Source organism: Larus michahellis, chromosome 2 (genome assembly GCF_964199755.1).
Source record: "Larus michahellis chromosome 2, bLarMic1.1, whole genome shotgun sequence".
Lineage (NCBI taxonomy): Eukaryota > Metazoa > Chordata > Aves > Charadriiformes > Laridae > Larus > Larus michahellis.
In genome coordinates this window covers 142,150,045-142,176,969 of record NC_133897.1, presented here as the reverse complement: position 1 = coordinate 142,176,969, position 26,925 = coordinate 142,150,045, and the positions used below count along the sequence as shown (strand labels likewise).

At 40.9% G+C, this 26,925-nt stretch overlaps 1 protein-coding gene across 2 annotated transcripts; it reads left to right on the top strand.

The window, feature by feature from the left end:
- Positions 1-1,194: 1,194 nt before the first annotated feature.
- PIP4P2 (phosphatidylinositol-4,5-bisphosphate 4-phosphatase 2) lies at positions 1,195-26,355 on the top strand. Of its 2 annotated transcripts, none has more exons than XM_074577411.1 (7): positions 1,195-1,774; positions 7,663-7,808; positions 9,214-9,320; positions 11,096-11,219; positions 17,296-17,348; positions 23,542-23,632; positions 24,732-26,355. In XM_074577411.1, exons 1-7 carry the CDS (start codon positions 1,669-1,671, stop codon positions 24,873-24,875), a joined length of 771 nt encoding a protein of 256 aa, XP_074433512.1. In that variant the 5' UTR covers positions 1,195-1,668; the 3' UTR covers positions 24,876-26,355. The 2 variants fall into 2 exon arrangements, with proteins under 2 accessions (XP_074433512.1, XP_074433511.1); XM_074577410.1 differs by having other exon boundaries at positions 7,660-7,808.
- The last annotated feature ends 570 nt before the right edge of the window (positions 26,356-26,925 follow it).

Sequence of the window (26,925 nt, the reverse complement as noted above, 5' to 3'; positions counted from 1 at the left end):
CACATTATTCCTTTGGTGGTAACATCAGAGCTCACTCAAATTCGGTTTATTCCTGAAATAACAATGTTCAAAAACACAATTGTGTCCCAAATGAGAAAGAATTAACAATATTTCAAAATTTGCCTCAAAATAAAACATTATTTTTTCTTTTTTGGAAACATAATCTATGAAAACATTGTGGTTTGCCACTGCTATATTACCACACCTTATTAATTCCATATGATAGTTATCAAAGAATTCCATATTATTAGAGTAAAAATGGATCTTTTAAATCTTGCAGAAATAGAATACATCAGCCTCCATTTAATGTAATGATGTGATTATTTCTCATAGACTCTCAAATATATCTAGTCTGGTTTTGTAGAATGGTTTGATTTCCTAGATTAAACGTTTTTTGGTGAAAAACAGCCCCCATAGAAAATTTTCAACAAGAAACACTATTTTATTTAATTTTATAAAATGTATTCTTAAAGAAGGAATATGACCAGCCCGTGAACTCTCACGCCATGATCTCATCTTTACACAGTTCTTCAGAAAACATCTGCATGCTTTCCAGGGAATGCGTTCCAAGAAGTGGCTTGGTTCTGGGTAACGGTGCCATGGGGATGCCAGGTGGCACTTGGCAGTCATCTCTGCCTCCGTACAAAGTAACTGCTTATCTTCTGGTATTACCGCAGCCTGGCAATCTCTGACCTATGGACAATGGAAGCACACGACACAGGGGTGACAAACATCTGTCTTATCTCAATACAGGCTGAAAAATTCATCAGGGAAGGCTATTTTCCCTCTTTGCCAGAGACTTCCAGATGGTGCCCGGGTGGGCTGTCTAGCAGGAGGAAATTAAGTCCTTACGTCCTCAGAGAGCTCAGCGACACTAGGGGAGAGACTTCTCGGTTGAGCAGCATATTTGATAACGTGGAGATTTATCTCCTCGTCTTTAGAGTGCCCTTTAGAGTTACCACCATTTTCACACCCCGCTAGGTAACCGCCTCAGTCCAGCCCCTCGCTGCCGCTCTGCGTCCTCAGACTCCTGGAAAAGGCGACTGGGAGCAGTTACATCAACCATAGCGCTTCTCTAGTATCGATAACCACAGCGTTTCAGAAAAAAAAAATAAATAAAATCAAAAGCACTTAAAAAAAAAATAATTAAAAAAGGATGGTTGTTAGGTTTCTCCTCCAGACACCGCTTCCCGCTGAACCCGCCCTGGATTCACCGCTCCGTGCTACGGCCACCTCCGAGGGGCTGAGGCTCTTCCCTCTCCGTCGGTGCTGGCCGGGGAAGGAGGGAGCCCGCCCGGCCCCCCGGAGCACAGAGGGGCGGGCCGGGCCGCGCCTCCCCACCGCCCACCCTCCTCCTCTTCCTCCACCTCCTCCTCCTCGGCCGGCGCTGCGGCTGCCGGCAGGCCGCAGGGAGGCTCCCCGGTCCGGGAGGCCCCGGCGCGGACCGCCGCAGCACCGCTCCCCCGCAGGAAGCCCGGCCCTCCCCGCTTATTAGCCCCGTGACGGCGGGAGGCAGGCCCGGCTCGCCCAGCCCCCGCTCCGGTCCCATTCATTCCCAGCCCCTTCCTCTCCGCTCCTTCCCCTTCCCAGGGCGCTGCCGGCTCCGCCGCCGCCTCCCCGCCCCTCCCCGAGAGCCCGGCAGCGGCAAGGGCCCTCCGTGCCGCAGCCATGGCCGCCGAGGGGGTGGACGAGCGCTCCCCGCTGCTCTCCGCGCCAGGCTCCGGCAATGTCACCCCGACCGCGCCGCCCTATTTACCGGACAGCAGCCCCCGAGGTAAGGCGACCGCCGCCGCCACCGGAGCCGTGCCGAAGGGGGGGGGGGGGGGGTGTCGGCTGCCGGCCCGGGAGCCGCGGGGCTGGCGGCGGGCGGGCCCGCAGGGGCTCGGCGCTGCCCCGGGGCGGGGGGGGTCCGGGCCCTTGCGCCCGCCGCGGAGGGGGGGGACGCGGCGCCTCCGCCCCGTTGCGGCGGGGCTGGGGGGCTCCGTCGGCCTTTGTGGGCCGGGGGTAGCGGCGGGTGGGGTGTGGGGAGCCAGGGCCCTGCCCCGGCGGGGGGGCGAGCTGTGGAACAACAGGTAACGCCGCTGAGGGGCGGGTAGGCCGTGCGCCGCGCTCCGGGGCGAACTCTTCAGAAGGAAGCGGGGGGTGGGGGGCAAATAATAATAATTAAAAATTAAAATAATTGTTTGCAGTGGTAGAACAGGCCTGAACCGGTCTGCTTATTGTAACTCACGCGCATGCCGGAGCTTGCAAGGTAATTGTTGGACTTCGGGTTTCACCCCCCATTAATTAGGAGCAGGATTAAGTAAAAGATCGCTAGTTAGGGAGGGCCGAACGCCGCGCTGCGGGCCGGCAGCCGGCGGGGCTGCAACGCGGGGGCGGCGGAGCGGAGTCAGGTGCCCCCATCTCTGTTTTATCTGCGGTGACCGTGGAAGTGCCTCAGCCCGGCTCTGGCAGCCGCTTTGGAGCCACCGAGGGGCTCTGAGCATCGTGGCAGCTGGAGTCCAAACCCACCAGGATGTCCTTGCACACACATTTCAAGGCCACAGTCTGGTTTTGTCTTTATTTAATTTTTTTTTTTAAAGCAAGTCGGATGCTGCGGTCACAAATCTGGAATCGTGGCGATTCCAGATACGGTAGCTAGGGATATCCATTAACAATATGGTATTAACTTTCTTTTACAGATTTAGGAAAATCATCTTGTTGACCAATACTGAATATTTAGTAAGCAGGTGAAAAAATTTTACTTAAAAAATATAAATCTCGGGAGGTTTACAAAATGCATTAATAGATTCTCCCCCCACCACCACCCAATTAAACATTATAGAGCAGAAAGTGAGGGGGGGTGAGAAAGCCGAACGAATCAAGACTAAATAAGATTACTGTAGCTTTGCTAGCAGTAGCATTTAAAATGTAAGATTACAGTCCTGATCTCTCTCGCTCCAGTGTGTTGGCCCTTTCTTGAGGATTTTTATGTAATTGCGTAGTTTTATTACATATGTAACTAGAATGCTATGAGTGAGCATCTGTCTGCTTAGTATAGTATTTAAACTTGTGGAAAGCTAGTCCTCTTTGCCTTGATAGGAAAATGTCTTTCAGTTAGTGCTGTAGCTGATGTTGACTGCTCACTTTCACTTGAATTGCACAAATGCTGGCCTGAAAAACAGCAGGGGGTTTTGGTGTTTGGTTTTTTTTTTTCTTCCCTCCAATCCTATAGTGTAGGATTGGCATCATCCCTTAAGTTTTGTAGTTTAAAAAATTCCAGAAATCTACTTTAGTTTGAAGTCACTGGTTTTATTCTTAGTAGTCCTTATCCTCTAACTATTAGCTTTGCATTTATTTCAATCTATTTTAAAAAGGTCTTTATACATTGAAAAAAGTAGTGAAAATGCATTGGATCGGTGGCTCTTGATTGAACCCAGAGTAAAATCTCATGACCTGGAAACAAAGTGGACCCCAAATACTCCTTTCAGTTGGTAGCTGTGTCCTGCTGCACCTTTGGCGTGTGTCTGTAACACCTGCTAACTGGTTTGGCACCGGTGGTGGCGGGTGATGCTTGAGACAAATGGCTTGCTCCCAGCAGCGAGGAGGAACCATAGAGCTTTCTTAAATGTCAGACATCTCCTCACAAGTTGAGGATCTCCTGTTTGGTCAGTCCATGAGCAAGCATATTACTTCAAAACTACTATACAAGACTTAGAAAGAGATAATCTGTGGAGCAGAATTTTACGGAGCTATCGCATGTATCGGGTAGCTCTAGTTTCCTTGCTCTGTCAGTTATCCTTACCGAAAGGAGCTATGCAAGCTAAACTGCCTTTTTAGCTAACAGGCAGTCTTTATCTCTCTCCCTAGCGCAAGTCTAGACGTAGAGGGAAGAAGCATTCTCGTGGGGAGATGGGGTTTGCTTCCAAACCCCTTTCTACAGAGCTTCCTTGCTTAACATCACCTGGCTGGTGTGAAGCTGGAGAGGTAGAGGAAGGAGGAAGAAGCCCTATGCTCTCCAAACTACCACCTGAATGAACATTAATAGATTTATCCCTGTAATTATCTGCTGTGCCCAATATGTCATCCTGAGCTTTAAATTAGAGAGGCCATGGTTTGACAGCAGCCTCCTCTTCCCTTGTTGGGCTGCAGCTGAGACCCAACTTTTCACACAGACAAAGGGTGGGACCATCAGCTCTGCCCCCTATTGAAGGGTGATTACCCAGCACTTTTTTCCTCTTTTTTTTTTTTTTTTTTTCCCCCTCAGTTTTCTGACATAGATCACCAACTCTTCTTTTTCCCTCACCCACCCCTTCCCAGGTCAGGATAAAAAAATTCTTTTAAAAAACAAACAAAAACCAAATAAACAAAACAATCCCCAAACCAAACTCATTTCTGTTTGACCCAGATAAGCTGCAAGTGGTTCCCTGTGGTTGCCGCCCTTCAAATACCAAGGGAGGAAAGTGCACAAGCACCACAAGGAATTTGTATGGTTGAACGTGTGATATCTCCCATTGCACCTCTGTCCTGTGGGGGTGAGGAGGGAATTGTAGGTTAGTCAGACGTACTGCATGGCAGGATGCTCTGCTAATCTTGCTGAACTAATTACTATTGGATTTTATTTCTTTTAAGAAGAAGTGATAATAAAGCTGTAAACTGATATGTCAGCTGCAGGAAATTCAGTATCTCATTAAATGTATACTGAAACACCTGGTGTGTACCTAAATCTTGCCTACCATCCAGTCCCATCCAATGTGATGGACTTTTATGAACTGTTTTTAGTTGTTAATGTTTAGCCTGAAATTGAAGCTGGCAAAAAAAAAAAAAGTCATACCAAAGTACATATGTTAAAGTGTTTTGGAAACTTTTTATTAAGGGGTAATGAGCAACAAACTCAGAGACAATGCCTTTATTTTCCTTTACACCCACCCCCAATATACTTGTCTTTAAACTTAATTTTGGTGGCTTTTGCTGGCTTGTTTTTTGGAGCTCTTCCAAATGCACTTTTTCTTTAAGCATGAAGGTCGCAGTGCCAGGGTACCTCCGGCTTTCTGCTCCATAGCAAATGTTATTTGCTGCAGCACCGCTCTGAAAAGCAGCCATTATTCACTCGCTATCTGCAATTTGCTGAGCCAGCAGGACAGGAACGGAGAGGCTGCTTACCTGGAAGCCGAGCAGCTCCAGTATGAGGCTGGAGAAGTGCCTGGTGGTGTCTGTAGGTGCTCAGACAAAACATTTTACCAACTTTCAAAATCCTAAGTCACTTAGGATTTTACAAGTAGGATGTCACATGTAGGGTATAGAATTTTATAAATGTCTAGAAGGGCATAGTTGCCAGTTCTTAAAGTATTCCAGGATAGTGGAAAGCTGAAAGGCTGTGTGTGTGTGTGTCTTCGCTTCCTCATACCCTTCAGGATACCTTTTGCCTTTCCATAGTACAGCTGCCCCGTGCCCAGCTGAGTGAGTCGAGAAGCCGCACTTGAAATGGAGAGGACTAAGCCAAGAAGTTCTGTAACGTGATTGTTGCTTTTCAGAAAAGCAACCTCAAAGCTGGGATTGAACTGTAGGGCTGTCTTGACAGCGAGTTTGGTATTGGATCTGCTGGACATGCCTTTTGCTTTATGGCTACCTGTTCTCCTAGCCAGAAAGCTCATCAGCTACAGGAGCAATGAGGCAGCCGGCTTACGGCCAAAACCCCCCTGCTGCAGCCTTGACTTGGCCGCTTGCAGCTAAGACACTGCTGTTCCCATCATCCGCATCTCAGATCTGGCTTCTGCAGTGGTCTGGTAGGCTTGAGGTTGTTTCCAGTTGCCAAAGTGGAGGTTTTGGGGGTTGGGAGTTTGTCTTCTATGTGTTTTTGTTTGTTAAGGTCTTGTAATATCTCCTTTCTTGCATGTGGCAGTCTTGTACTGAAAACAGGGTATCAGAGTACTGCAAAATACTGTTTTTCTTAAAAAAAATTTTGTCTGGATGCTGTATTTTCTCAGAATGTAACTTCTCAGAAATGGAAAAAATCAGAACAATGCCCGAAGTTATCTGATATTTCTTAAGGATGTTGGTTTCTGCAACCAGTGTATCAAAGCTGAAGGGGTGAAATTCACTTGCTCAAGCAACGGAGCATTGGTTTGTGTGATGACTTCAGAATCGCATTGCTGCATATAAGTTAATTTTGTTTCTCGTCTGAAATAATTTAAGTACGTTGGATGAAATTCTGAGACCCTCAAGGTGTCCACCTTCCTTCTGCTGCCTGTGTGAGTTAAAATCAAGTAGGGGTCCAGGTTGTTTGTAGGCCAAGTAGGAAAGAGACTGAGCTCTGAACAGCAACGCTGCTTCAAAGGTTTGTGATGATTTTTGGACCTGAAGGGCAGGCAGGGTTTCTTCTATCTCTCCAGCTTATGACATTTACTTTAAAATAGAGTGAAGGAGTGATGAGTGCTTTCTTATAGGCTTAAATTTAATACTTGGGCTTGTCAGCTTTGATGGCAGCCTGTGATCTCCCTCACCACCCCTCCAGCAGATGCTGCTCTGTTCAGTGCTCTTTGTAAACTGAAAGTAGGTTGATCTCTCATTGCTTCCCTCAAGATTTTGTTGGCTGTTTGGATCTAATTATGAAATCATTTACTGAAGTTCATGAGTAATAATTTCAAATTATTAGTATTAAAAAGAAATAAAAATTAACTATGAACCGCTAAATATGCCCATTTCTTGTTTGCTTACCTGAAGAACCCTGAACTTCTCGATGAAATAAAAGCCGGTGCTACTACATGCCAAATAATTGTGGTAATAAGCTCATGAGAGGTTGCTGCGTTGAATTGCTTCCATTCCATGGATTCTTAAACTGAGAAGGATCCTGAGCGTTTCCTCCCTGGTTTGCCATGGGCTCAGGACTGGCGAAGCTGAAATCTTCTCTTCCACAGGGGCCTTGTATTAGCTTGTCTGAAGTGACTTAAAAATGTCCTTGTGCATCCGTGCTTTGGATCTTGGACAAGAAAAATATTTGGAGCCCTTACAAGCAGAAGCTCTGATGGTTCAGTTCATCTTTTTTCTTCAAGATAGCAGAAATTTGCTGCTGTTCCACTCAAAACAGAAGCAGTTTATGCCACTTCCCGTCCAAGACCTGTTTCCTTAACAGAACTTTTCTGTATTTTTACCTGTAGTATTTGATGCTATATGGTAAATAGTTGACTGTTTTCAGTCTCTCCAGATGTTTGTAAATGCTGGTTATGGCTCTTCTGCCTACCTGTGCCTTGTTTTATCTTCTGTGTTTTTTGTTTTGGTTTGGTTTTTTCTTCAGAAGCCAGTCTCTGGTTGCTACTAATCTGTAATGGGTTTGGTGTTCCCCCCCCCCCGGCCTTTTCTAAAAGTCTGTAAACAGTTGGTTTGAAAAGAAAGTTGTGTAGACGAGCCTTTTGTCTGACCCACTTTCCTGGAGTGATTTACGGTGTGTTTGTGTTGCTGGTATGTTTTACGTACAACTACGGTTGATGTTGGGGTACACCGAAGTTGTGGGGAAGGGGAAAGCAAACTTACGTTTGTCTTATGTTTATGCTAATTATTGACTCAGATTTTTTTTATTTTTTTTTCATTTTTTGAGGCTGTGACTGTTAGAGGCTATCTTTGCTGATGGTGTTTTAGGATCCCTGTTTGATTTTTCAACTGAGATTTCCTGATCTTTTGCAGCAGAGCTTCCTCCTCCATATACTGCCATTGCAAGTCCAGATGCCAGCGGTGTTCCTGTAATAAACTGCCGCGTGTGCCAGTCGCTAATCAATTTGGATGGCAAGCTACACCAACACGTTGTTAAGTGCACAGTTTGCAATGAAGCTACGGTAAAATGGATTTTTACCATTTTCTTTTTGTGGAGGGAAGTGGGGGGATGTTGAAGTGCATCCTTGGTAGAATTCAAGTCCTCACCTACCATGGGTGAGTCCCTTCCTCCAAGGGACCTGTGAATGCAGCTGGCTGCTAGTCTACAAGCTGAAGGGTGGCTGGAACAAGGATGGACATAAGCAATTAGAATAAATCTTTGTGCTGTTGATGAAGCTGTGCAGGATGTTTCCTTCTGAGGCAGAAGGCAAAAAGCAAATATGTTGTTTAAGCAATTACTCTTCTGTAAAGAAGGGTGAAACTGGTTTTGGTGGGATGAAGAGAAATGAAGAATTGAATTATTTTAAGAATGGAAAAGACAAAGTAATTAACCCACACTTTTCCCTGGATGTGTGTTTTCTTCCTGCAATGCTACTCAGTCAATTTGTTAGCTTGCTAACAAACCACAACACTTTTGAAATGTAGAAATTGTAGATTCTGTTCCAGTCATCACAGACCTTTTTGCTCCTCCTCTCCTTTTCTTAATTCAAGTCTTCAGCTTTTGGCCTCTTGGTTCTATTTTTTTTCCTTCCGGTCAGTTTTAGTTTCGGGATCTGATACTGCAGCACTTCACAGCTGCTGGGGGCATTTGCGTTAAAAACACTGGATTTTATTTACTTTCTGAAAAGAACTTTAAATTATGTCCAGAAAACAGGAAGCCTTAAATCTGTAGGAAAACGGGTTTTTTGGTTTGTGTTTTTTTTTTTTTTTTTTTCCCCCCACTTACAAGAGGGAGTGGAGAACCTGCCATTAATGCTCACTTTCCATGCCAATATATAGTGTTTCAGCCCAAACAAAGTAATTTGCAGCTTTTGAGACTTGTGATTTGGTGTATGAAAGGGACCCAGAAACTTGAGTCCTGGGTTGGAGAAAGATAATTTCAGTACTGTTTAAAAATAAGATTACAGTTCAGCAATGTCTGCGTATTCTCTTAGTGACTGAGAAACAGACTGTGATCCTTTTACTGTTGAATAAAGCCATTGTACCAGGCAAGGAGGCTTTCTTGATGTTTTGACTGTTGGTTTTGTTTTTTTTTAAATACCACTACTTAAGCTTACATTTTAAAAAATAATTAAACTGAAGTCTTCGATTCTTCATTGCTAAAATATGATTTATTTTTCCATTAGTTTGCAGAATCTCTCTTTGCTCTAGTGAGGAAATTCGCACTTCTTTCTCTGAGCAGAGAGAGAAAACTTCCAGTTTTGCCTTGACTCTCAAGTTTCCTCTGTAAGAGGAACTGTATTTCTCTGTTAGCAAGAGCTTGCCACTGAAGTTGTTCTGCTTTGTCATACTGTTACAAGGGGAAAAAAGTGAATTACTATGACTTCTGATGTGTGTTCTCTGGTGTGGTGTTTTTTTTTGTTGTAGCCAATCAAAAACCCTCCTTCAGGGAAGAAGTATGTTAGATGTCAATGTAATTGTCTCCTTATCTGTAAGGATACGTCTCGGAAAATAGGCTGTCCAAGACCAAACTGGTAAGAATAAAAAACTGTAAGTCCCTTGAGATAGTTTTCTTTAAAGCAATGGTGCTCTTTGTGTTGAGTATTTAAAACTAAAAGAGCGTCAAGCCTCTGCACGTGTACACTTACAGAGCATTACTGAATTACTGCACAGATAGGTTGTGGTAGTCTCAATTTTGAATTATTTTTTTTAAAATTAACTTTAAAGAGGAAAAAAATTTCTCTTTTTTGTGTTTAGCGGTAGTCTCAAATGTGTGTTTCCCATTTTAAGCCACTTTATAAGGAACAAATGGTATAAAGAACAATGGAGAAGAAAATCACTTCTTTTTTTCTGGGACTTAACGTTCATAATTTCTTGCAAACTTAATTATTGTAAACACACAGGTTGCTCACTTTGCCTGGTTCTGAGTGGGGACTTAAGAATGAAACAGGAGAGGGAGCAATAGGTTGGCTTCAGTCCTGTCCTCCCTTCTTTGGTACACTGAGTTTTCAGTCTCCTCTCAGCTCTCAACTTTAATTTACACACGTGTTATAAAAGAAATAAGTGTGATTTGCCATAGTGAGCATTCTTACTGTTGGGCTTAGGGTGTTAAAGATCCCACTGAGGTAGAAGTAATTTGATCATGTGTGGTGCAGCTGTAGTGGGAGAAACTTGAGATGAAGGCTAGATCTACAGCTACTTCAGTGAAACCTCTACCACACTAGCTGCCCTAGTCGCCAGTCTGTTGGCTATTCTGGTTTTAAAACATAATTTGAGACTTCGGGAGACTTTTTTTTTATTATTTTTTTTTTTTAAACTAATGCAGTGTTGGGGAAAACTTCAAAAAGTTTCAAATATATTTTTTTTTTTCAGAGTGAAAAAATATTCATGGGATACTTCAGTTGTAAATAGATCACATGGTTGGTAACCAAGCTGAATCAGAAACTCATTAATTTTATTAAAATAATTTCAAAAGTGTGTATCTCAACAGTTTCCCTAAGATAGCCTGTGTATTTGTCTTACTAGAAGATGAGCAAAACTTTGAAGGAGAGAGCTTGGAGTATTCCCTAAATGGATGGCTCCAGATGGAAGGGAGGCCATCCAGAATATCGCTTCATTTTTTCCCTTCACTTTTTTCATGCTAGGAAGTCTGATCCTTATTCTGCTTTGAGTAGGTTAACTTGGGTACTGTCATTTTGGATGGGCGAATTGTGTAATTAAATTGGAAATGCATTGAACATAAAAGCAAATACTTACAAACTGTTTGTTTGTTGTTTTTTTTTTTAAAGTAAATTGATTGCATTTAGTCCATCTGGGGTGTTTTTCTTCTTTAATTCGCTCCATTTGAATGGAATTTTTACTGTACATATGTGTGCATGCTGCTTATATTGACATGGTTGTCAGTAGTGTGGGAAGGAGTATCTGACTTGGGAAGGAGAACTGGGTTATGGAAGAGGCCTTACTCTTTCTGCATGTTTCACATGGGTATGTACATTCCAATTCATGGGATTGCTCAGCCTGGGTATTAAGATTTTGTTTTCCTGAGGAGCATTTCTGCCATATGACGGCAAGTCTTTGATCTCAACAGGGTTCTGGCTTGTGTGGCTGATCTTATAGTGAAAGAGAATGTTTGCAAAACTGAAAAGGAAAACACTTTGGAGAGAGACCAAAACTGGGTACATAATCTGTTTAAAAAGCAGATTATAGTTTGAAAGTGTAAAATGTTTGGTAGTGACTGAGCTAATTGCTTAAACACATCGTCCTTCTCTTGCTAGCTTAATTACATGTACATCTAATGTTCTTAACACAGTAGACGCATCATTACTCTTGGTCCGGTAATGCTGATCCCAGAGGAGCAGCCAGCTCAGCCTGCCTTGCCAGTTCAACCAGACGGAACTAGAGTGGTATGCGGGCACTGTGGAAATACGTTCCTTGTAAGTAAATCACCAGATTCTCCTCGACACACCGTGCTATCCCTCAAGCTGTTTGTTGTGAGCACTTTTAAGAGCATGTTGCCTCACTCTATGGAACTAAAGCTGCTTCTGTGCTCGCATTGCTGTGGTTGTGTGGTCTGTATTTGGTTATCTTTGCATGCACTTCAAGAAAAGTTTTAACAGTCTTTATGTGCATGCATGGATAAAGCCCAAAGTCAGTCTTACCACGCAGCGATGTAAGAGTGGACGGTGCTGGAAAAGGAAGTTATGCTTCCAGGTTCTGTTTAGGCTTGCAATGATGGTTATATTCTGCAGTGGCTGAGAGAGCAGTTCCGCCGTTGCTATGTGGACCCCTGAAAGCTGTTCGTTATAGCGTTTGCCATTAGCACATCTGTCAGTTGTTACAGAACTGGAGATTTCGGGTTATATGTGAGGTTGAGAGTTGATCATGTTTTCTGAATTGGAAGGATGCAAGAATACTCTTTTGCTGTTGAACTGTTGTTAGTCTTTTACATGTATAAGGGCCTTGAATTTTGATTTATGAAGAGTCTCTACAATACGCAAAGAAGTTAGCTTTAACTGCATCATCTAGCAGTGCTTGAATGTTTGTCAGGTTTGTGAGTTATGGGAAATGGCTAAGATAAGTGGTACAGCTGAAGGACCTGTGTTGTCACCACAGTGGACAAAGGATTGTAAGATACATAAAAGCCAGAGAATCACAGAATCATAGGGGTTGGAAGGAACCTCTGGAGATAATCTAGTCCACCCCCCCACCCGCCCAGCTAAAGCAGGTTCACCTAGAGCAGGTTGCACAGGAACGCAGCCAGGTGGGTTTTGAGTATCTCCAGAGAAGGAGATACACTCAAGTGGAAGGAGGATACTGAAGTACATTTTGTGAAAGGAAAAAGGAAGCCTTTGTGAAAAGAAAAAGGATGGGACTCCATGTTGGCTTGTGTCAGCAGTGAGAAGGGTTCGCTTGTGATAGGCTCTATAATGGAATAGGCTTGTACCTTCAGTCTTTACTTCAAGTTTGTGGATCAGTGTGTGATCCAGGTGTGCTATAATGGCTTGACTACTATAGTAGATGATGAATGCAGGGAGCAGGAGATGGCTCTTACACTTCTTTTTAAGGGGAAGCTAGGGACTTGATTATGAATTTCCAAGTAATGTACTACCTGAGAAACCATTAGAGAGGTGTTTGAGACATATTCTACCAATTCTGCCTATATATTAAAAAAATATATATATTTCTGTTAATAATTCTTGCTGAAGAACAGTAGTCTGTAACTGGAGATAGCTGGAGTGGGTTTTCTGTTTGCCTTTTTTTTTTTTAAATTCAAGTCCATATGTGACCTTAACTAGTAAGAACATCATATGCAATATAGAATAATGTTACTAACAGAAAGCTACTGGATCTACAGAAGAAAAAGGCCATCTCAAGTACATATTCTAAACCAGGAACCTTTTATTGAAGGTTGCCTTTTCTTTTAGCTTTTTTTTTAAGTAACATTTTACAAACAGTTAAGTACTTGCATGAACACTGTAGTTTGATAGTCATAATTCAATTTTGTAATGCAATTATGCTTTTTAGCACAGCTTTAAAACTGCACAGGCAAAAACAGTGCTATAGAACAGTTACAGTATTAAGTTTTAATGTGGGCCCAACACAAAAGACCATCTCTACTATGTGATGTTACTTTTTTTTTTTTTAAATTAGGGATAATCAGTGTCAGGAAGTAAAATTCTCATTGCCGAACTATTGACCTGCCTTTGGGGACTTTATTAAGCATAGGAGTTTTAGTGCTTTCTGTAAGTGCAGCCCAAATTAATTCTGTAGTTTATGATATGAACTTCTTTAGGTGAACATAATGGGGGGGAACCCCAAAACCCATAAAGGCTGATTTTTGCCTGTAACTACTAGGTTATGCCTTAAAAGGCTAAGTTTTCTTATTTGGAATTTGTGTGTGTGACTTAAGATCTGATGGTTGCTTTAGGGAACTGCATCATTTTGAACTTCATTGTCCTGTCTGCCAGTAAAATGAATTTGCCAGTTCATGGTACACTGAAATGAAACCCTCAAAATCATTAGAAGTTTGAACCCTGTATTCTTTTATGCTGAGTTATCAAGAAACACTTTTTTCCTACTTTAGACAGCTTTCCCACCACTCTTTCTTCTACCTTTTTCTGTTGCGCAGTTTGAGAGCCTGCAAATAAAATTTTTAGTTAAGAAAAATAGGGGAAATTGCTTGGGTTTGAGAGTGAGCAGAAAAGCAAAAAGCAGAAGTATTCTAGCCAGCCTGGAAACTCAGCTTCTGTGAGGGTATTTCTGCCCTTTGATATCTCCGCATTGTAAAGCAAATACATAATTCTAGATGCATCTCTCAGCAACTCAGTAAGGTATTTTACTGAGTAAGGTATCTTATGTGACATTTAGATTAGATATTAGGAAGAAATTCTTTACTGTGAGGGTGGTGAGACACTGGAACAGGTTGCCCAGAGAAGCTGTGGATGCCCCATCCCTGGAAGTGTTCAAGGCCAGGCTGGATGGGGCTTTGAGCAGCCTGGTCTAGTGGGAGGTGTCCCTGCCCATGGCAGGGGGGTTGGAACTGGATGATCTTTAAGGTCCTTTCCAACCGGAACCATTCTGTTGATTCGATCTTTCTTACTTTACTTGGCAGTTTAAAAAAAAAAAAAAAAAAAAAAAAAAAAAAAAAAGCTAGAATTCCTGGGGTAGTAAAGTCAAATTCAGTTGCTTGTTCTGTGTTCTTTTAAGACTATCAACTTGTTTGCCACATTTCTAAGATTTTTTTTTTTTTTCCATATGAAAGCATAAGTATGGGCTGTGCTTTCCCTGCCTCTACACGTGGGGTGTGGTTTTTTACAAATTATTAAAAGCATGCTCCATGCTATGGAGTGCTTAAAGTTTTTCTGTCTCAGCTGGGTGAATGACTTGTTATTGAAGTGATACTGTAGCTGAACTATCACTAGTTATTTACATTTTGTTCATCACATTATTTTTTTCCTTGGTAACCCAATAGGAGTCTTTTCTGTGTTAAGGTTTCCACTGCTTCTATCAGATTTGGAGTTCAGACAAGTGGAAAAAGCAGTAGAACAGAAAAGGAGGGCAGGATGAGAGTTTAACTGTCCTGCTGAATTGCAGTCTGATCTGGTTTGGGTTTTTTTGGGAGCTTCTGGACTCGGGCTGTGGCTGAGTTACTGTTTCTGCCAGCAGTAAGTCATTCCCCACAACCCCTCTCTCCCAGGGGCTCTGCCTGTGATGATTTGTGACTGTCAAGGCCAAGTTGGCTTTGGTGGCAGGCAGGGGAGGGGTGTCCCTGTCCCCCCCTGCCATCCCCCTGCTACCATCCTGCTGTCAGAGAGACCCTCAAGGACAAGCCAGGAGCAGGCTGTGTAAGGCACAGGCTGTAGGCGAAGCACTGTGGTTTGTCAGTTGAGCTCTGTCGATTTTTTTTTTTTAAACTAATCAAATATGAAAAATATTTCTTCTAAAATGATTGAATAGAAAACCCTTTAAATTCTTTAGAAAACTAAGTTTTTTAATCTGCAGAAGTATTTTGCTTTCCCAAAGGATGGGGGGGGCGGGGAGCAGAGGGGAAGCATTTTTGGGCAGAAGCGGCTGTATGTAGGGATGTGTACGTGTATATATGTCTGGTTTTTTTTTCCTTTGTCTTTTATTGAATGTATTGAGAACTATTTGAGGCTCAGAGAATGAAAGTTTGACATATTCTTTTAGTAAACCCCTGAATGGATGTCTGGGTTTGTCCACAATTGAAACATTCAAGAGCTCTGAAATCTTCATCTGTGTTTCAGTACATCTAACCAGGGATTTGGGCTATTGTTTATTGTATTTTTTCAATGGGAAAAATACAGTTTGTATTGTCAGCAGGGAGCTAAATTTCACATAACTGTGATCTCAAGTTTTCTTAACAACATGAAACAAGATTAGGTACTTTAAATCATTCTGGAATACAAATAAAAAGACCAGCTTTTGGCGTGCTTTAAACTACTTGTTAAACCCACCAAAACGCCAAGAATTAGAATGTGCATGAAAATAACCTTTCCCTACTGTGCTACTGTGATCTGAATTCTTGTAGTTTGAATGTCTTGTCATGCTTTTGCTTTTTTTCTGCAAACATTTCTGATGTGCACAGAAGGCATCATAACAGTTAGTGCTTCTCTGACTTCCAGGTAACTCTCAATGAAAACAGATTTCCAATGCCTCTGTTTTTTCCGTCAATATTTGGAGCCCAAGTGCATTTGAGTTTGTATCCATTAATAATTATGGCTAATAATCAGAAATATTAAAATAACTAATACCCTACAAAGATCACTAATGAATAACTTTGGAAATGGAGCTGCCTACCCTGGAATAAAAGTAGCGTACAGAAGTGAAGTTGAATTACAAATACATAAAAGTAGGTCCTGGATTTAGATTTGCTTCCGTTCCTGGAATTGCAGTTTAAAAAGCCGAAAGAACCGCTCTGAAGAGGCCTGTCTCCATCCCTGGTACTGACAATCACACCTTATCCCACTTTTGCTGCGCAGAACTAAGTGAACCGGTAGGTTTTGACAGGGATGCAGGCAAATAGCTAACTCTGGCAGGAATGTGGAAGTAGAATTAATGCTCCTTAAACGCATTGCTCAGCAGCTTTCATTTTATTAAGGGATAAAATACAACTATGCTAAATCAGTTTGGCCAAGTCTTTGTAAACAAATAAATTTTAAAGAACAACTATGTAACTGGTATTGTAACTGGATACTTCAGAACCAGGCAAAAAATAGTGGATTATTTCTTTGTGGAGAATTAGCCCCATTAGAAGTAAATAAAACTGAGGGAGACCTTCAAGAGGCAGGAAAATCCTACGGATCAGAATCTTGCTCACAGCAAAACCTGCTCATGCTGGCAAGGCATTACAAGCCACATCCTCTTTCTTTGCACATAAAATCGTAAATCTCTTCGCAGTGTTTAAACGCTGCTGTGCTGTAGGTAGGTCCTGTTTTCTGTACAAGGATGGGCTCTGATTTTGATTGGCGTTTGTAGCAGCTAAAAAAACCACAAGTCTCTTTAGTAGACTGACTTCTGATTTCTCACAGAGCTAAGGAGGATCCGAATGGAGGCATTGGTGGTCTGTGTTGTGACTGCTTCCCCTGCTAGTAACTTGCAGTGAGACTTCAGCATAAATCAGGAGGGGAGGGGAGAGGAGAATTATATTTTGCCAAGAAACCGTGTTACCTCCAGTTGAGAAAGGCAGCAGGAGAGAGCTGCAATTACAATACAACCGCTCGCAGAGTGAAGAATGCTAATCTTACCCCCTTGTTCAAAGCAATCAAAATTAAAATGCTTGTTTAATAGTTCTACTATAGCAGAATGAAATTTAACAAGACCTGCTGGCTTTAAATGAGTATATGACTCTCTATCTTCTGGTTGAGGTAGTTCCAGGCATTACTTTCACTAAGGCTGTTTCCTAAATAGGTTTTAGTCTGTGCGTGGAAGGTTATGACCATATCAGGTACGGTTTTATATACCACCTTTTTAAAATACCATGTAAGTAGCCAACAGTTTTCTCTATTTTATTGATATAAAACTTATAAAGACATCTAATTTCTAAAATACTCTTTAGCTAATCTTTCTGTGTGTACTTAACTTAGTTTTCACAAATGATGCAAGGGCTGGGGAAAGATGGGAAAATGCATTTATCTGTAACTGTGCCAAAGAAAACACATTTATTTTGATTCCGGGTATATTCATGGTCATGGAAGGAAGAGAAAAAAACCTGTATTAATATTATCATGTTGCCCATACTACGCATGTGGATGAAACCACATTACGTCAGGCAAATCCTGTAATACAAAGGCAAGTCATGGGAAATGTTCACATGGAAATCCCAATCCTGTGTTGCCACTGACAAAAGGGCACCCCATTTATGGAAGAAAGCAAGAAACAAGTCAAAGAAAGCCTGAGAAGCAAAATGTTTTCACAGTGACATTTAGCATGAAATACTACAGATGCTTTCTCAGGCCAGTTTTTCAACCTTTTTATTTTTTCTTTTTACAGTGGATGGAACTGAGGTTTAACACACTAGCAAAATGCCCACACTGCAAAAAAATGTAAGTTCTCTGAAAGCAAAGTTACGTAAATTAACTGTTAATTAAGTTGCCTGTGTTTGTTCCGTGAAAGTCTTTGGAGTAAAATGAGTCTGCTGTGCTGATTATTTTGCTGTGTTCATCTGAATTTCAAGGCTAAAGAGCACATGAATTCTTCACTCTTTATGCACAAATCAGTAACTTTGACAAATCCAACCTGCATATATTAAAATTCTCTGAGGTAAAAATAAGCTGCTAACAATAGACAGGAATGGGTTGCTAAAATTAACAACTTATGTCCTTGACATTTTACCATTTCATGCAGTTAAATCGGGTGTCATGTTTAAATGTAGAACTTGAATTGGCTTATTGTAAAAGTTGGAAAGGAAATAATCTTGTCTTAATTCGAAAGAGGTTTTACTGATATGATAAACTCAACTTATTTGTATTAAGCATCTTAATGCATTAGCTTGTTTAATGTTTATGAATTACTGTGGAAAAACTTGTCTACTCATTTGCTATTACTTCAATAAGAAGGAGGAAAAATTAGAAGACGAGAACTGTAAGAGGTTTTTATGGTTTTGGTTTTGTTTGGGGCTTTTTGGGTATTTGTTTGGCCTTCCTTATCTGATGTCAGGAATACTTAGTTTGAAGTGTTGTTAAAAGCTACACTAGTAACATCAAATTTGTGTGGAATCTCAACCACAGGGTGTGAAATAAGACTTAAAAATATTACTTCAGAGACTTTCTTGTCCTGGTGATTTATTTGAATATTTGTCTTCCTTTGATGGGCAAGTGTGACTTCCAGTTAAAGTAGCAAATGTGTTTTCCACTGGGAATGGAAAACCACAGCTGTGTTGTGTGTTGCAGAAAAACTAGCAGGTCCCTTAGGAAGCAGAAGGCTCAGGATAAATGTACTGCAGGTGTTGGCACGGCACGGCCTGGCCTTCAGCAGTGACTGAAGTCTTTTACTGGAGTATTTGATAGAGAAGTCAGTCTAGTGGCACGTTTAACCTTAGGAGTGTAACCAATGGGGTGTGGGGTAGTGGATGGGTTCTAGTTTGCGTAGGTCAAATAACTTCACGGTCTTGATGAGATGCTGCTTTGCAGGGGTGTTTTTACTGACCGTAATTAACTGCGTTTGGTCTTTTCAATCCTGGGGGAAAGGGGGTTGGTGTTTTGTGGTTTGGTTTGTTTGTTTTTAAACTAATTGCAATTACATTTTATCATATCACAACTTGATAAATGACATCAGCTTCTCTCTTGACTCTCCTTAGGTACAAAATTATTTGCTGTTTAACCTTAAAAAAAAACCCAAACCAACAGAATACAAACAAAAAACCCAACCCCAACAACAAAAAAAAAAACCACTCCAAGCAACAGTCCAAAAGTCACACCATGTGATCTTTTGGTCTGTCTTCTGTTGATTTATGTTGCTTGTATTTTAAAATCCATCTGGATTGTGAGGATTTCTTAGTATTTTTGTCTATAAAGTGCAAAGCATGCTATCTGTAGGTAATAAAACCAGAGCATCTCTGCAGTGCAATTTGTGAAAACTACAGCTTGCGTGACAACTGAATCGTGGACTACAAAACAAACTTTAACAAATGGGCGTTTCTGTCCTTGGGCCAAGGATGCAAACTATGGAATATTGTAATTCAGCTTTGAATGAGTTGCTGGGTGTCTTCCTGTGTCTGAGATGCAACGGTTGGGAGTTCTGCGCTTCCAGCAGCATAAACATTTCCAATGCATGGATTTAGGGCACAGCATAGGTGAGGCAGAGCTTCGAGTCATGGTGGTGGAATAAATAACTGCAGTGACCTGCTGCTTTCTGTTGGCCCTTTGGCAGAGGTTGTCATACCTGTAGCCGAGTAGTCAGAAGGGCATGTGGCCTTCTTTATCTCAGCTTATTCGTGCAAAACTTTTTTCATTAGTAGCCGACTAGTCAGATGCAAAACTATTCATTCCTTCTGTTCACTCAGTTGATGGTTGTCACTGAAAAAAAAGATAGTGTAGATGGAGGCAAAAGGCACTTTGAATTACTGCAACAGAAGACATCTGCTGAGATTTTTAGAGTCTCAAATTTTCATTATTTTTGTTTGAAATGTTTTTAAAAGTGCAGGGAATCTGCAAATAGCTTGTTTGTGACCACCTGTCTGGTTGAGGGAGATAAGATCTTAATATGAAGAATGCCTTGTAACACTGCAGGGGAAGTTAGGAGTTACTACAGGAAAGGGTCAATAACAAAACAATGTTCAGTGAAAATAAAGCGATAGTGCCCCGAATACATAAACAAAGGAACCTTTTATATATGGATGTTGGTGGAAACAGGATCTTGGGTTTCTTGTTTGCCTTTAATCCCATCTACCTGCTACCATTGTGGTCACAAATGTATTATTTTGTGACATACTTTTTTTTTGTCTGTGCCATTGTCCCACGTTTCCCCCCTCCCCCCAAAGAGCCACTTGTTTTGCAAAATAACTTGGGAAATGTAGGAAATTAGTTGTGATGCAGAGAATAAAATAATTTATTTGGTAAATGACCAAATCTCTTTGGAAATGGACTACAAACCTGGTCTGCAGAAGCCCTACTGATGCACAGTGGTTCTACCTGACATGGGCTCTTAGTTGAACGTTACGTACTGCATTGGGACAGCAAAGGTCGCTAATGAGGAAATTGTTGCAATATAGTTTTAATTTATAGTGTAGAGGATGACACCTGGGAATGGGGGAGAAACTGTTTCTTTTGACTGCTTTAGTGTGCTGTTGTGTTTCAAAATACCAGATGTTTATCAGCCTGTTTCCCAACAGAGTGAGAGGTTTAAGGAAGGCTTCTGGTATTTTTCTCATTTAATGATGGAGAAGAAGCAGGAACTGTTTTTTGTCTGCTGCTCTTTCCCAAGCTGTACATTAAATCACCTAGAAACTTCAGAATCATGAATTCAGTTACTAGAAAGAGAATTGAATCGTCCAAGTTTTTATTTCAGAATGCCGAATATCTGCGCTTTTTTGTCTTTTGTTTGTTGTTTTTTTTTCCCTTTAGAACCTACTTATATTTCTCTTTAAGGTCTGACAAAATGCTGAACTCTAATGAATTTATAACACTTTTGCCCCATAAAGTCTGCAGGGCCTTTAGGAAAGAGTGAGATGTTGGAACCCCGTCACTACTGTGGAGGCTAGTTTCAGCAGTGCTATTCACCTTCAAAATACTGGTATTTTGATCTTCCTCTTACAAACCCTTCTAAAAGCATGTCTGAAATCCTGGCAGTGATTCTTCTTTATTTGGAGCACAAGACACTCTGCATTCTTTCCTGTGCTACTCCTTTAATAGCTTCTGTCACTAGTGTCCCTCTTCTAATTACTACCTGATGCTAAATTGGCTTTGGTGTCTTTTGTATCTGCTGTTGCTGCCCGAAGGTCTGGCAGGTGCCTTTTGCTTCCCCAGCAGCAGCTCAAAAAGAAAGAACCGCTGCCTTCTGCAGAGCTTTGCAGCAAGTTCACCCTCATTAGTCCCACAATGGAAACAGCCGCTTCTGCGATTTAAAAATGTTCTTTTGAGACCAGTTTTAATATTTCTGGTTGTGCCTGTCAAAGTTGCTGCAGTCGGTAGGTTTTGGGATAGGGTTTCAGCTTTCTTTATTCAAAGTTAGTTTGTGGTTTTTTATGTATAATTTGGGGTGGGAGGGGGGAAGCCACACTATTTAGAGTGGCCCAGTGGCTGCTATCACTGTCGGGAGACAAAAAATAAATTATGATTTATTTAGATTGCTAAATATTCCCAGATCTGTGATGAAACAACCACAGAAATTTAATATATTTACTTCATCTTTGTTTTCTGTAGAAAGAAAAAGGCAGTTAAATTAAGACATCCTTTACGTTTCCTTTTTGCGGTATTTGAGATGATGGTTTCTTCCCCAGCCTTTCTTACTGGGTGGGAGGGGACACAACTGGAGGGAAATATGGGTGGAAAATACACATGGCACCTGGAATATTGTGATTTACAGCTCTGAAAGTGAAGGTGTCTTTCCCAAAATGAACTTTGTCTCCGTGTGAAATAGCCAGTGCAGTAAATATCATGTGTGGTTTAGGTGTATTGAACGTGACGTTTCTGCCAGCTTATCTTAAGGTATCCAGCCCGGTAATGGAATTAACTTTCTGAGTATATAGCCAGGAAATCCTGTGGAGGAGGGAACCTGAGGTCAGCTTGGCAAGCTCAGTGCTCATCAGTTCAGCTTTTGGAAAAGTCTCCTCCCTGTCCCCTTCTATAAAACTTCTGTTTTGTTTGGGTGTTTTCCTCCCATAACTTGGAATGAGACAACATAACCCTCTTCTAGAATGGCTGTAGAAGTGTTTAGGGTGGCTTTTGGGGAGTGTGTGTCAGAGGTGAGAGGGTGGCAAGATGCCATTATTTCCCCAATTGCAAATTCTTCCACCCTAATCACACCCCCCAGTCCCATCCCAAATGTGTATGGTGAGGCTTTTGTTCAGAAGTCATTTTCCCTGGGAAGTTAATGAGCGGAACAGGTTGGGGACTTCTCTTCTTCTGAAAATGTGTAACAGATGGCTTGTGAGTGGTCGCTCTATTCAACCCATACCTTGCAAGATGAAGCTCGACATGTTAGCGTGAGGACTGCAGTTGGTTGTTTTTTCTTGGAGCATTTTAGAAATTCCTTGTAAAGAAATCATATTGGAGTAAAGCTGCTTAAACCAATCTATTTGAAGGCTTTCTGAGATCAATGCTTAAAAAATTCTAGTCACATGCTAAGCATATGAGGCCTGTGTGGTTAATTAACTGCAGCCAGAAATTTGGTCAGTCATATGACAGATGTACTGCTTCAGTAGTTCAGCAGTGCTTTCTTCTGTTGTACATTTATCTTGAATATGCTGAACTATCATGAGCTGAAAATGACCTTCCCTCGCATCTTTGAGCACAGGGTACAAACATCCCACTATTTCCAAAGGTGTGTTCATCTCCCATCAGAATGGGATGAAGTACTTAAATAATGATAGCATAGAATTGTCTAGGTTGGAAGGGACCTTCAAGATCATCGAGTCCAACCATCAACCTAACGAATGCTTCAGGATGCTTCCAAAACTACGTCTAAGATAGATGGTACATGTTTTACGAAAGCACCTCTGCCTTTCTAGTCCTTTCAATGGACCTATGTGTTCACTCTGTTTCAATGGAATTAAATCATGTTTCTGTTTTCCTCGTTAGAATAGCTGCACGTGATGGTAAACTTGTGACTCAAGATGTATTTGCTAAACAACACTGAGCTTCTGAAATAATTTCTCTAACCTGTAGTAAAGAATGTAATGGTTGATTTGCATTGTATATTCTGTTTGACTGAGGCACTGTAATAGTTAACTTAATGCAGCAGGTAGAGACAAAGCTGTCTGTATTGGAGTTCTAGACGATGAGTGACAGAACTTCCAGGGGATTTATTTACCTTGGTTGTCAACAGTGATTTGTGCAGCTCATGTAACTTGTGGTAGAACTCTAAAAGAAAATTGGAAAGCAAAAAAGAACTTGCCATGTCTTTGAAGTTACCAAAACTGACTTAAACGTGTCTAAAGAATTTCTGTCTTTTGAAACGTTGAAATGTTTGTGATTAAAATGGTTTGGGTTTTTTTTCCCTCAAGAAAGGAGGTAGAGTTTAGCCACCCAACAGTACTGGGTGAACTATTCCAAGAAATAAGTAGTACAGGTTGTTACTGTTAATGACATTTAGGGGTGGTAGAAGTGACTTCCAGTTACTGAAATGCCGTGAATGTATTAAAGCCTTGTATTGATGTATTAAAAGTCTAAAGGGTGTCTAACAACCTACATAGAAGCTGCAAAGCAAGTTTGGGTTTTGCAATCCAAAGGCTATTCAAGATACTTATCTGGGTGCACTGTGGATATAGGAGGTAGACCCATTCAAACTGGAGGTGTGGCACCGCTCTCTTTGTTGTAAGCACCTAGATTAAATCTCAGATACTAGATAATCTTCAATAGTTTCCCTTTAGAACAAACGTGTGGACTCTTTACTGCTTGGTATAACTGCAAACTTTGCCTACAACTTTATAAATTTAAGATAGTGTATGTGTATTGCCATTCTCTTCCCCTCCCCCATTTAGACTGAACAGTTACTATTCACGTAGTTTGTTGCGGGCTTTTTGGGTTTTTTGTTTGTTGGTTTTTTTTCTAATTTAAAATACTGTTTATTTTCTAACAGTTCTTCTGTTGGAAGCGCACTGCCACGGAGACGCTGCTGTGCATATATTACAATTGGAATGATATGCATCTTCATTGGAGTTGGATTAACTGTGAGTGATGTACTATGATGTACTTGCAACTGTGTGCAGGGGTGTACATGTACAAAGGAGTTCCCTTGCCTGACTGGCTCTTTTTTCCCCCCCCAGCATTTGAGTAAAACCTGCGAAGTTAGTGTGCTTTTTATCACCTCTGTTAAAACCATGGACTTAATCATCTGACTTAGCCAGAAAAATGAAACGTTCCTAAAACCCAAATGTTCTGGCACTTTGAGAGTCTCTTCTTCCTGGTGTTAAATTTGACTCTTCGTCATAAAACTTCAATTTTATGAAAAATGGTTTTACTTTACTGTAGAAATACTGGAACATCTTGTTCCTGTTAGAGCTCTCAAAACTTCCAGGTTTCCAGAAATACATATTGCTGTAGAGCCAGGAATGTAAGTTCTACTACAGTGGAAGGGAATGGGATTCCAAAAGTCAGAAATGTGCATATGCAAGGCTCATGTTGTTACTCTAGTACTCGGAAAACTATCTGTCTGGCTTGCTTGGCTCTGAAGTATCTGGTACAGGTTACTAGAGCCAATTTTCTACCCGGCAGTCCCAGAAAAGTACATGTGAGGAAATACCTGCAGTCAAATTCATATGTGTGATTCTTGTTGTACCTCTAACTTACCCTATAACCTGAACAATTTTTTATGTGTGAGCTTAAATGAGTTATGAAGAGTTTTCCAGTTTCCCTAATAAAAACAGTGACAGCCAAAAATAAAAACATTAAAAGACAGATTTTTATTTTTTTTAACAATCTTACTGAGTTTGAAAACGATGAAGATGTTTCACCGTGCGGTGTGCCCAGAGGCTTCTGCAGCCTCCATCCTTGGAGTTTTTTGGAGCCCAGTTGGATTAAACCACTGAGCAACTTCATCTGACCTTAGAGCTGAGCCTGCTTTGATCGGGGAAGTTGGCACTAGAGACCTCCTGATGTCGCTTCTAAGCTCAATTATCCTACAATTGTGTAAAATTAAGCTAATAAAATACCTGATTTATCCTTATCAGAGTAAAAAAGGTGCTGAAATGCTTCTCCTTAGTATAATTTGCTCTTCCCGGAAAAGCAGATAGTGCTGTATGTTTTGATGCTTTTGTTTTCTCTTTTTAGGTTGGTACACAGGATTTCGCCAGGCGATTTCACGCAACGTATGTTTCTTGGGCTATCGCTTATCTCTTAGGTTTAATCTGCCTCATTCGAGCCTGCTACTGGGGAGCCATTAAAGTCAGTTATCCGGAGCACAGTTTTGCGTAGAGAAATTGTTAGATGATAGCAGATGAACATCTAGTAATTCTGGATATGACATCTTGGACACTTTTAAAACCTTTCCTGTAAGGATTCCATTCTGTTCAAAGTAGTCTTAAGAGTGGGGGTCTCTAAGAACAAATGTTCATTGCACTACATAATATGCAAATAGTTTGTTTTGCTGCTAGATTCCCTAGCTCTGAATACTAAAGCTGTGTTTACATGGTCATAACTCTGTCTTTATAGGTGTTGAATTTTATTTCAACAGACAGTATTAAGTTTTACACTTCCTTTGTTATGTTAAAATCGTCTGCCATTTTTCTAGGTGATCAGTAAGAATTCAAAAGCAAAAGTGTTTATAAGTGTTTCTACAGTAGCTTCACATTTGTACTTAACATTTTAACTAAAATCATATTAAAGTGGCTTGCTTTAAAACCTAAGCAATAAGCATTTTGCTTGAACTGCTTACTGTATCTTTTGCCTAAGATCATAGCGACCTTATTCAGGAAATGAAAGTGCTGAGTGTGCTTTAAAGACTGACACTGTTGCTAGAGAGACATTTGTAAACACTGTACGCTTTGAGACTTTTCAGGTAGAGAGATGCTATTTTGGTAGTCCAATTAAATTTCCATTTATCCAGGATTGGATTTCAGTTTGGATAAATGCTTTCTTTTCAAGGATCCTGGAGCTTAGGTGTTTGGTTTTGGTTGGGTTTTCTTGTTTGGTTGTTTTTTTTGTTTGTGGTTTTTTTTTTTTTTTTAAACTGGCAAATCCTAAAAGCCATGCTCGGATTATGGAACTTAACTCCAGTTATTCGTACAAGTTCCTTTACAGGGTCTAAGGGAAGCATTTCATATGACTTGTTTCATAATACTTCAGTGTCACATAGGTGACAATAAGATGGTGATGGGTTGCCTCTTACTTTCCTCTGATCATGTCAGATTTTCCCTGTTGGGGAGAGTTATGCACTGGTCACTGCAAAGGGAGATGCTGTAAATTCACGTTAACTGCTGTAATAAGGAAATAAGTAAACAATTACTTGGACCATTCCATCAAAGTACATCTCGTCAATTTAGCACTGACTTGCTAAGAGAATACGGAAACAGAAAGCTTTTTCTAATGATGTATTCACAAAGGATTGAGGGACCAGTTCTTGCACTGCCCATCTTTATAGTTTTAAACAAGTTTTTGCTAAATTTGGAAGGAATGTCCTGAGTGATTTAGACGACTGTAGTAATTTAGATAATGGGGTCAGATGGGTAAATTAATGTGGATGTTTCAGGGATACATGTAATTTAAATTATCTATGTTCCTGCTAGGACAAAGTGATATTCAGATAAGGATTTTGGAGCACAATAAATGTAAATGATCAAACTGTAAATGATCTGTCTTTGTATGATGCTAAATGTATAAAAGCAGTAGCTCAGGATTACAATGTACCTTTTACAAATAAACTAATAAAGAAATAAAGATTATTATTCAAAATTAATATATTTTGTTATTTATATAAAAATACACAAGTGAAAGAATTTCCTAGTATGATACAGGAACAACACAGGCATTGCGCGGCAGAGGCGAGCCCTGCATTTTTGCCAACTGGCAGCCTCAGGAGTATAAAAAAGCAAGAACAAATTGCCGTTTTCTTGATGTTTGGGAAGAATGTGTAAGTAAATAAGGGATGAGACCACTGTTGGGATTATGTGTTCTTTAGTCGATGGCTTATTGAGGGAATATGGTAATGTATTCTCTTATTTTCCTAATGCTATTTACATCGCTTCACTGTAGGGATTTGCTGTGCTCGTTTGCATCGTAAACCTTTGAATATTCTTGTATTTCAAAATACTGCCCGCCGTCTGCATTCCGAAGTCAAGTAGGCTGGGGCTGGACAGAAAATCATCCACTGTTTTTGTAACTGAAGGGAGGGTAGGGGTTAGGAAGCCTGGGTATAATGTTATATTAATTAGTCAAAGGACTTTTTACTCTATTTCCCTGTGTTAAGCTGTACTTTATTTCCTATCTTGTGTTTCTCCTTTTTCTCAGCCTTTTTGATCAGAAGGAA

Excerpts from the sequence above, each read along its gene's own strand:
- PIP4P2 (XM_074577410.1), top strand. The coding sequence starts at position 1,669 with ATGGCCGCCGAGGGGGTGGACGAGCGCTCCCCGCTGCTCTCCGCGCCA. Across the intron at positions 9,321-11,095 it reads GGCTGTCCAAGACCAAACTG|TAGACGCATCATTACTCTTG; the intron begins GTAAGAATAAAA and ends TTCTTAACACAG. Across the intron at positions 11,220-17,295 it reads ACTGTGGAAATACGTTCCTT|TGGATGGAACTGAGGTTTAA; the intron begins GTAAGTAAATCA and ends TTCTTTTTACAG.